The sequence below is a fragment of the Eurosta solidaginis genome, chromosome 4 (genome assembly GCF_040869045.1).
Source record: "Eurosta solidaginis isolate ZX-2024a chromosome 4, ASM4086904v1, whole genome shotgun sequence".
Classification (NCBI taxonomy): Eukaryota; Metazoa; Arthropoda; class Insecta; order Diptera; family Tephritidae; genus Eurosta; species Eurosta solidaginis.
Genome location: NC_090322.1, coordinates 123,977,684 through 123,987,936, shown reverse-complemented (window position 1 = coordinate 123,987,936; position 10,253 = coordinate 123,977,684). Strand labels below are relative to the sequence as shown.

The 10,253-nt window shown below is 35.3% G+C and overlaps 1 protein-coding gene across 2 annotated transcripts; it reads left to right on the top strand.

The window, feature by feature from the left end:
• The first annotated feature begins 7,214 nt into the window (after positions 1–7,214).
• On the top strand, positions 7,215–9,557 carry LOC137248166 (lipid scramblase CLPTM1L). 2 transcript variants are annotated; one of them, XM_067779029.1, is made up of 5 exons: positions 7,215–7,544; positions 7,667–7,760; positions 7,998–8,132; positions 8,190–8,654; positions 8,723–9,557. In XM_067779029.1, the coding sequence occupies exons 2-5, from the start codon at positions 7,686–7,688 to the stop codon at positions 9,485–9,487; spliced, it is 1,440 nt and encodes a 479-aa protein (XP_067635130.1). In that variant the 5' UTR covers positions 7,215–7,544; positions 7,667–7,685; the 3' UTR covers positions 9,488–9,557. The 2 variants fall into 2 exon arrangements, with proteins under 2 accessions (XP_067635130.1, XP_067635129.1); XM_067779028.1 differs by having other exon boundaries at positions 7,215–7,760.
• Positions 9,558–10,253: the final 696 nt, after the last annotated feature.

Here is a 10,253-nt window from a genome sequence, read left to right as displayed (position 1 = left end):
CGTTTTCGGTTGTTATATTGCAGTTTTTAATTGTGAAAAATGTTAGAAAATTTACCAACCAGTGGGAAAAATAATTTCACTTGCAAAGTGTGCCAACACCCTTAGCCAAAGCAAATGTCAAATTCTTCTTCTTATGATTTGCTTGGGACAAAATTGGGGAGTTGGCTACTTTTCAATATCAGATAGCGCCAGTGTCGCTCATTCTACCATTCTCCATAAAAATACATGCAATCTACTCATAATGCATAAGCATGTGAAAAACTGCTTATGTGTCGGAGCTGTTAGATAGACAACGAAAATTTCGACAGAGATTAGATGTCATAACAAAGAGGATAAATACAATAAGAGCCGTCACTCGTTATTTTGTGGCGAGTATCTCGCTGGAAATTGAAAAAATTGATGCCGAATGTTTTCTGAGAGGGACATTTTTAATTGTCTCGCATTTATCCATGCCGTGTAGGCCCCTTGTGCAACTGTGATTTTTGGAAAAAGAATTAAATAAATTAATTAAATACAGTCGGAAAATTAACACAAATACCCCACGAAAATGTATAGAAGACATTTATAAACATCTCGCCCAAAAAAAAGTAGCGACTACCTCTCAGTATACATCGAGTAAATGCCAAAAAAATTACGAGTGACGGCTCTTAATGTATTTATCCTCTTTGGTCATAACAAAGAGGATGAATACAATAAGAGCCGTCACTCGTTATTTTGTGGCGAGTATCTCGCTGGAAATTGAAAAAGATGATGCCGAATATTTTCTGAGAGGGACATTTTTAATTGTCTCGCATTTATCCATGCCGTGTAGGCCCCTTGTGCAACTGTGATTTTTGGAAAGAGAATTAAATAAATTAATTAAATACAGTTGAAAAATAAACACAAATACCCCACGAAAATGTATAGAAGACATTTATAAACATCTCGCCCAAAAAAAAAGTAGCGACTACCTCTCAGTATACATCGAGTAAATGCCAAAAATATAACGAGTGACGCCTCTTATTGTATTTATCCTCTTTGGTCAAAGAGTATATATTTGTCAAGAGGCGTCACTCGATACTTTTGTTGTTGCCAATTTGTGAAGTACTATTACCAAAGAGTATATATTTGTTAAGAGGCGTCACTAGATACTTTGTTGTTGCCAAAGCAACCCTGTCATGTCGAATGTGATTCTCAAGGAAGTTTTGTTTAGTTTTTTTAAATTTAATCCTATATAGTTATGCGGTAAAGTGACTTTGCATAATTACGATTTTTGGAAAGAGAATTAATTAATTAATTTAATACAATCAATAAAATAAACACAAATTTTTTTAAATTTTATAAATACATCTGATAATAAAAACCAACGACTACCTTGAGAAAACATCGAGTAATTTGCTTTGGCAACAACAAAAGTATCGAGTGACGCCTCCTGACAAATATATACTATTTGCTATTACAGTAGAGTTGTAAATAAAGAACATTTGGCTATACTGAATATTTGAACGTTCCCATAATTCGTTACAGTATTAAATCATTTGCTCAATAGTGTATTTCAAACATTTATTTAAAAGATTGGTATATATAACCTATGTACTTTGAAATGTTTTTCAAACGAATATTAATATGTACTCTGATTTTCTATGACGCATTAAAAAGAAAAAGTTGGTTTAAAACACAATTGGGTAAGACTGTTTTCACATACACGGCTTATTGAATAATAAAGGCAGTTTTCTACATTAAGACGCTTATTGAGCTCAATCTTCCCTACAAAATTCGAATCTATAATTATTTCATTAGTAGCTAATCGAATGCCTAATGAAGTCAAAAGCACAATGCAACTCTGTTGGGAGCGTTCAGTTTCTTAGTTTTTGGTGTGTTCAGTGCTTAAAAATGTCATTTGTCAAAGTAAATGTCATTGTCTGCATGGCGGAACGATACAAGGTGGCCGCATCGAACAGCTGATTATAACCTTTTTTTATTTGATTTGATACATCAACTTCCGACGCAGTACGATTTTGACATTTGTCCATCGAATTTACAAAAACAAAGTACATGGAATTCTTATTTATGTATGTAGGTATGTCACCATGCTGTAACCTTGTATCGTTCCGCCATGATTGTCTGTCATATAGCATTGTCATTTTATTCGCTTGACATTTCATCCTTCATACTAATCGAGCAGTTACTTCTGTGTGAAAGCAATAAATTTACGATTTCATTAGAAGGTGAAATGAGATCATTAAGTTTCTGTGTGAAAACAGTATAACTCATGGAAATTCATTAATATACCGCAAAATTTTTTTCTTTTCTGCCATTGCCATTGTGAATTCATACAAGTGGCGATTGTTTGATAAAAACGTTCACAATAGTAAACAGCATCGATCACCTGTTCAATCGCTGTCCGATTACTTAAATTATGTGCTCAATAGTGTTTTCAAAAATTTTTATAGACAACTGTTTTATTGCATTATTTACATATTTTAAAATGTTTGCTTAATTGGCTGCTCAGATTTCATCTATTAACTAGATCTTAGAAATGAATATAAATATGTAGTCTGATTTTTAGTATACACATTTAAAAGAAAATCTGATTTGATACACAATGGGCAATTCATGGTAGTTCAATTTAGTAACGGCGAACAAAAAACAAACTTATCTTTCATTCTCTGGCCATTCGCGGCAGCCATTCTCCCTGCCAGCTTTTCTTTTACAGGTACATAGGTATCGAAAAAGCACTGGAGGACCCCAAGAGAGAAACAAAATCATCAAGGAATGACCCCAAGACGACCACGAATGTCCCTATGTGACCCTGAAAGAGTCCCTAAAGTCATTCCGAAAAGACCCGAGAGCAACACAATAGAATCCCAAAAATCATCACGAAATGACCCCCGAGTGACTGCGAAGGGATCCCCAAATGACCCCATTAGGACCCCAAGATAGTTGCCGAAATAACCCCAAACGGTTCTACTATGTTCAAATCTGTATTATGGACAATTTGTTGACTCTTATCAAAAAAAAAAAAAAAAAAACATTGATTAACCTAGTATATTTGCTTAACCTTTGGGGCGATCGATTGACATCTATACAATTTTCTTAGACAAACGTTTACTATTTCTGCTTTTGGCTGATTTCACATCAAAAATTGAGTAACGTAGTAAATTTGATTAACCTTTATCACCGTCTACATTAGCCAAATATTTGTATCAATATTTTGTGTCGTAGAGGCAAAAGTTTATTTTTTTGCTCTTTTCTGACACTCCTTCGGAAACACCAATATATGTACACATTTAGCATCATGCGGCACGCGTCGCCACGCCAGAAATCGGGTTTACAAGTGGCTTTAAATATTTCACATCAATAAACCAGTAATGGCGCTGCAGAATGAACTTTTTCATACATACGCATGACAGTAACATCGCCACAATTCCACAACATGTTGCGTTTTTAAATACAAAGGAACTTCAGATTTAGCAGCTGAAACTTACTTCGCCTTGTTCATTCACATAAAATATCTCGCGACGCACTGTTATAAACATTCTCAGTATACAAAAAAAATACTTACTAACATATTTTGTCTTCTATACTTATATTAAAATGCAGTTCTTAATTGTGAAAATCGTTGGAAAAGTACCAAAGAGTGGGAAAAATAACTTCACTTGCAAAGTGTGGAAACAGTGATAGCCAAACCAAGTGTCAGATGAGGAATAAGTTAATCAGTTTTGATTGGTTGTGAAGTATAATTGTGAAGTACTGCTCCCAAACTAATCTAAATAAAGTTCAGTTTGTAATACTGAATATTGGAGTTATTTATTCGACAGTTTAGCGAATCGAACGTTAGCAGAAGGTACAAAATAATCGGAAGTCCCTAGAATTCGTTACATTATTATGATTTACTGATAGCAAAAGTTAAAGATCGCCAACTTTTGTATGTCAGATGGCACTTGTGTCGCTCTATCTGTTGTTCACCATAAAAATAAATGCTTACTTCCAAATGAGCAATTTGAAAGCCTTTCTATTGGACTCATGCACATTTCGCTTAACCTTCCTTGCAAGACCCCGCTGCGAGGACGCTAATCTATGGCAATAAAATGCACTGACGTAATTGATTAAATAATAGTAGCATAAACAAAAAAAAAAATATCACGAATACAATGCAGTGTCTGGTAGAATTGTATGTTTGGAATTTAAATACTAGTGAAAACAGCCGTTCCAACTCTAGAAGAGCACAAAGATACGGCTTTTAACTATTCATGTTCTCGCCAGGTTTCTTTTAGTAAGAAAATGCGTGTGTTGGATACCCAATTTGTATAAGGAAATGCGCCGCATCAAAGAGAGTAGATTAATTTTTCAAATCTTTGCTCTCTTTGCATTAAGTGGCTGTGTAAAGCTGGAGTCATTGGTGCCGTATGTCGTAGCGCTGTATCCGTATCCCTAACGTAATCAGCTGTTTATCGTTACGACGGTAAACCAAAACCCAATTGGTTGGCTACGATACGGTTACGACCTTAGCGGCACCAATAATCGATTGCATTGATTCTCATAAGATTGGTCGAATCAGCTGTTATAAGGTTACCGATACGGTTACCGATAAAGCACCAATGTCTCCAGCTTAAATATCCTATCAGATGCCCTACAAGAAACGCTGATAGTTTTACTAATACACTCACACTTGTAATTGACAATGCTGATCCTGCGTTGACGTAAACATTGATACTCAAATTTGTGTATGTTCCTTTGTTCGCACACGCATATCCGCGTGTACCCAACGACAGCCTATAATCATGAAAAAGGACTCAAACTGGGAAAGATTCGGACAGCTGGTACAGAACAAAAGAACATACAGCAGATACCATTATGCATGTGAGACAGATACATAATTCTCAACGGAATTTTATGTATGCGAGAACAGTTTATCCGATTTAATCATATTGTCACTACTGACTGTCGCATGACAATCAAATGATTATCACGGTTGTTTTGTTATTTTTTAAATTGCGCAATTTTCAACCGACGAATACCAAATAAAAAATAAGTTAAAAAAATTAAAAAGAGAGCATTTCAAAGATCCATGCTAAAAGAAAGAAAAACAATCGAAAATAATATTAAAAAATACAAAAAGCTGTCGGAATGTGTGGGGCGCACTCAAAAAATTGATGCGGGAAAAATAATAGTGGTTAGTGGTGATTCATTTTTAAATGTGTTTCCGCATGAGGAAAGCGCTATTCTGTTGTTTTGGTATTTTCTGAATTTAAATTGAACATTCTGAACTCGAATTCTTATAAAACTATTTATTTTAAACAAATAAGAAACACGTATGCTTTTATCACGTACAAAATTAAAAACGTAATGAAATAAAGTAAATAAAAAGCAAAAAGCATTGTTTCATTTTTGGCGGAATATAACAATGGTCATTTATGATAGTATAATAATCTGGAAATAAGAGCGAGGTAGCAAACTACAGGCCAATCTCTAAACTATCAACCTGTTCAAAACTGTTTGAGAAAGTAGTAAAGGAGAAGTTGGCTTTTGCTATTAAAGGAATAATCGATCCATGTCAGCATGGGTTTGTTGCGTGTCGTTCAACAGTGACAAACTTAGCTGTTTTTTCGCAATACTGTGTTTCTGCTTTTAAGGATGGGTATCAAGTTGATACTATATATACAGATTTCTCTAAGGCGTTTGATTCAGTGTCCCACAAGATACTTCTTCAGAAACTTGAGTACATTGGTTTCCATCTGAGACTTAACAGTAGCAAATGTTGGCATATAACGTTTTCTAGAACTACAAGTGCGCTTACGTCAACATACTATATCGCTAATACATATCTTGCCTCGGTCAAAGAATTTCGTGATCTTGGTGTCATTTTCGACTCTTCGTTCACTTTCGTTAACCATGTTAACTATCTTATACCAAAAGCGTATGCTAATTTAGCGTTTTTACGGCGTTATGCGAAGGATTTTAAGGACCCATACACTAGGAGTATATTGTATAATTCATTAGTGCGATCTAAATTAGAGTACGCCTCTATCATATGGAATCCCATTTACAGCACTTACTCTGCTAGAATTGAAAGGGTTCAACGTAAATTCATTCGATTCGCCCTCCTACCCCTTCATTTTGTTAATCCCCTACCACCTTATATAAACAGGTGCATGCTTATAAATGTTATGCCACTGCATGTCAGACGCTCAGTACAACATTTAATGTTTATTTACGATATTATCTCTGGTACTATTGATTGGTCAGCTCTGTTGGAGCAGTTAAATTTTCTAGTTCCTAGTAGATCTCTACGCTCTTATAATATATTCTACGGTGAAGTTCTGAGAACCAATTACCTTAGCTTTGCCCCTCTCACAAGAGGTCTCGAAGAGTGTAATAAAATTTCCAGAATGCTAAATCTTGACTTTGCAATGCCCAGGCCTTTGTTTAAGTTGCGGATTGAGTTTTACTATCGAGAAAATTTATCTCATCCTTGAATTAATTAATTTTAGTTGCTTAGTTTTAATTTAATTTGCAAACTTGTAAATCTAGTCAGTAAGGTTTCTGCCATTGACTCAATAAATATGAATATGAATATGAATATGAATAGTCAAACCTGATATCTACAGTAAACTATCATTTATGACACTTTTTGATAGTTAGAGTGTCAGCACTGATCCAGGAAAAGGAATGAGAGTGAGCAGTACGGCTATATACTTAATCAGTAGGCCATGTTGGTGTATAAGAAGGAGACAAAAACTCACACGTACACAGTTGTTTACATCACATTTGCGCAAGCCCCCTTAAGTTTGTGATAGAAAGTTTGTATGAGGCGCTGATCGTTAGGTTGACATTGCTGATCAGATGATAGTCATATGATAGTCAGTGTTCTTGTAGGGTAAGTGGCTGTGTAAATCTCCAACAGATGGCGTTGTACGCATCTACATGAAAATTTTGATTGTGGCGTGGCTATTAGTGCGCCAGCGCCACCGAGGAAATGCGCAGTGTTACACAGTCTAGAAAGTGAGGTGAATTTTCTCTGGTTACACTTGACCGATTGATTTGGATAGTGCATGGCGGAACGACACAAGGTGGCAGCATGGGACAGCTGATTATAAACTTTTTTTATTTGATTTGATACATCAACTTCCGTCGAAGTACTATTTTGACATTTGTCCATCGAATTTACAAAAACAAAGTACATGGGATTTTTATTTATGTTTGTAGGTATGTCACCATGCTGTCACCTTGTATTATTCTGCCATGGGATAGTGGGTTTTTAAAAATACAAAACAATTTGGTAGTAGTGCAGTTTATGGTACCCACCGAAATTTGGGCCAAAATTTTCGAGTGACGCGTATTAATCTCGAGAACAATAATCCGAAGGCGGAAAAGAAAAATTTTATCTCTAAAAAACCAAGTTATTATTTAGATTTTATATATGTATACATAATACGAATTTTAATACAAATGCTGTAATATTGAACAAAATGTACATTCCATCTATCTCAACTATTCTGGGTGTTGCCTTTATGGCTTACATTGGTCATTCCATGTGGGTGATGGCACAATTGTTTACCACTGTACGTTGTTCTGGTCGGCCCTGCTTTTCATCATTCCTTAGTGAAACGCCACGCATGCAATTGGCATTGTTCACTTCGGCAAATCCTAATCCATTAACCACTGAAGTGTCTAATATTTACAGCTCGAGTAACTTTGACTACATGACCTCATTTCAAAAAGAGTTTCAAATCGATGTGCCACTGAGGACGCGGCGAAATGGGAGCCTTTATCTGCAGGTAAGATACAATTAGCTATAATGTCTGACGAACTCCGTATTTCAAAGTTTAATTTGCTGTTGATTATGCCGAATGATTATCAAGATCTAAATATCTGCGCCACAGCCAGTTACAAGTACCGGAATGGCACGGATATTACCGAGGCTAAAATTATTACTTTCTTATGACCCTGATGTTCTGCTTCAACAACAATCTAATCATAAGCTTCATATTAGTATATAATACAACTTATTATAGGTCGTATTGGCGTTAAAAGGTGAACCTTTAGAATGGAAAACATTACGACGTGACGGGCCCACAGTAATTCACACAACGAGGTTAACAGAGTATATTGAACCACGAATTGAAGCATTCAACTTACTTGGCGATAAGGTAATTGTATTCACAAACTCAAGCTCATTAGGATTTGCTCCAATTTACTACTTTTAGAAAGAAACAAATGCCAACGTAAATAATAATAAAGGACAATTCAAATCGTCTGCTAAAATTAATGTAAAGTCAGTTAGACCAGTTACACATATTTTGTCTCAAGTGCACGTGAACCTGCTTACAGATAACATTTCCTTATCACAATCAGATGTTCCTCCAGAGATGGCTAGACTTATACAGATCAATCGCAATCATCAAATAATGCCTATTCTTAAGACTGATTTTTTTAATACACGTCAGAGAAATCTTGTACAAGTAACGAAAAATACCACCGAATTCAATATAACATTTAATTATAAACCAATAGGTATTGGAAAATTGCGTTTAATGCTAATGGTTGAACATGCAATGGAAATGATGCAAACTATAGGATTTTCTAAGAAAGATATAGATGAAGTAAAGGGCATGTTTTCGGATACAAATGTTTACCTCCTATGTGGAACTATATTTGCTGTTAGTGTACATGTAAGTGATAAACTGCCCATTAAAATTTTCTTATCATTTAACCATCTATTTTTGTTGTTTATTTATAGCTACTATTCGATTTCCTTTCGTTTAAAAACGACGTTTCGTTTTGGCGTCGAAAGAAATCCTATGCGGGACTATCTACACGTACGACTCTGTGGCGCGCATTTTCGCAAATAGTGATATTTCTTTATTTAATGGATGAAAACACTTCCATGTTGGTTTTAGTACCAGCTGGCTTAGGCGTGTTTATAGAATTATGGAAGTGCAAAAAAATATTAAAACTTGAATTAGGATTCAGAGGCTTACAAAAAAAAGAACAATCAAAAGAAAATGGAAGCTATGAAAATGCGGAAAAGAAAACCGAAGAATTTGACAAACAAGGAATGAAATATCTAAGTTATTTGTTATATCCATTGTGCTTGGCGGGAGCGGTTTATTCTCTTTTATATCAACCACACAAAAGCTGGTATTCCTGGACTCTGAACTCACTTGTAAATGGCGTTTATGCTTTTGGTTTCTTATTTATGCTGCCACAGCTGTTTGTAAATTATAAAATGAAATCGGTTGCAGCATTACCATGGAGAGCTTTTATGTACAAAGCTTTTAATACCTTTATAGATGATTTCTTTGCTTTCATTATAACGATGCCCACAGCACACAGAGTTGCTTGTTTACGTGATGATGTGGTCTTCCTAATATACTTATATCAACGTTGGCTTTATCCAGTCGATAAAAATAGGTTGGATACAGGACTTGCAATCGAGGAATATACTGAGACTGATGTGAACAAAATGACCTCACGAAACTCGTTTGATAAGAAGAAAAACTAGATTAAGCTAATTTTTTGTACAATAACGTAAAAATAAAATATGTAGCATTCCTGGATGTTGATCGAGTCAACGAGTTGTACTTTTGTAAGCAATTGCATGCATCTAGAAAACTAAATGCATAGATCACTAAAAAAAGTGCGGTTTGAAAGATAAGTGCGTATGGATGAAAATGATAGCAAGAATAATTTGAACAAGTTATTTTGTTTATTTATACCTCTTTTTCGTTTTAACGCAAATGCATTTCTATATATATATATGTATTTGAAATGAAACAAGTAAGGAAGGCTAAGCTCGGGTCTAACCGAACATTACATGCTCGGCTGAGAGCTTTAGAGACAAAATAAGGGAAAATCACCATTTAGGAAAATGAACCTAGGGTAACCCTGGAATGTGTTTGTATGACATGCGTATAAAATGGAAGGTATTAAAGAGTATTTTAATAGGGAGTGGGCCATAGTTCTATAGGTGGACGCCATTTCGGGATATCGCCATAAAAGTGGACCAAAGGTGACTAGAATGCGTTTGTACGATACGGGTATCAAATGAAAGGTGTTAATGAGTATTTTAAAAGGGAGTGGGCCTTAGTTCTCTAGGTGGACGCCATAAAGGTGGATCAGGGGTGATTATAGAATGCGTTTGTACGATATAGGTATCAAATGAGGGGTGTTAATGAGTATTTTAAAAGGGAGTGGGCCTTAGTTCTATAGGTGGACGCCTTTTCGGTATATCGCATAAAGATGGGCCAGGGGTGACTCTAGAATGTGTT

Excerpts from the sequence above, each read along its gene's own strand:
- LOC137248166 (XM_067779028.1), top strand. The coding sequence starts at position 7,452 with ATGTACATTCCATCTATCTCAACTATTCTGGGTGTTGCCTTTATGGCT. Across the intron at positions 8,133-8,189 it reads TCAACTTACTTGGCGATAAG|AAAGAAACAAATGCCAACGT; the intron begins GTAATTGTATTC and ends TACTACTTTTAG. Across the intron at positions 8,655-8,722 it reads TATTTGCTGTTAGTGTACAT|CTACTATTCGATTTCCTTTC; the intron begins GTAAGTGATAAA and ends GTTTATTTATAG.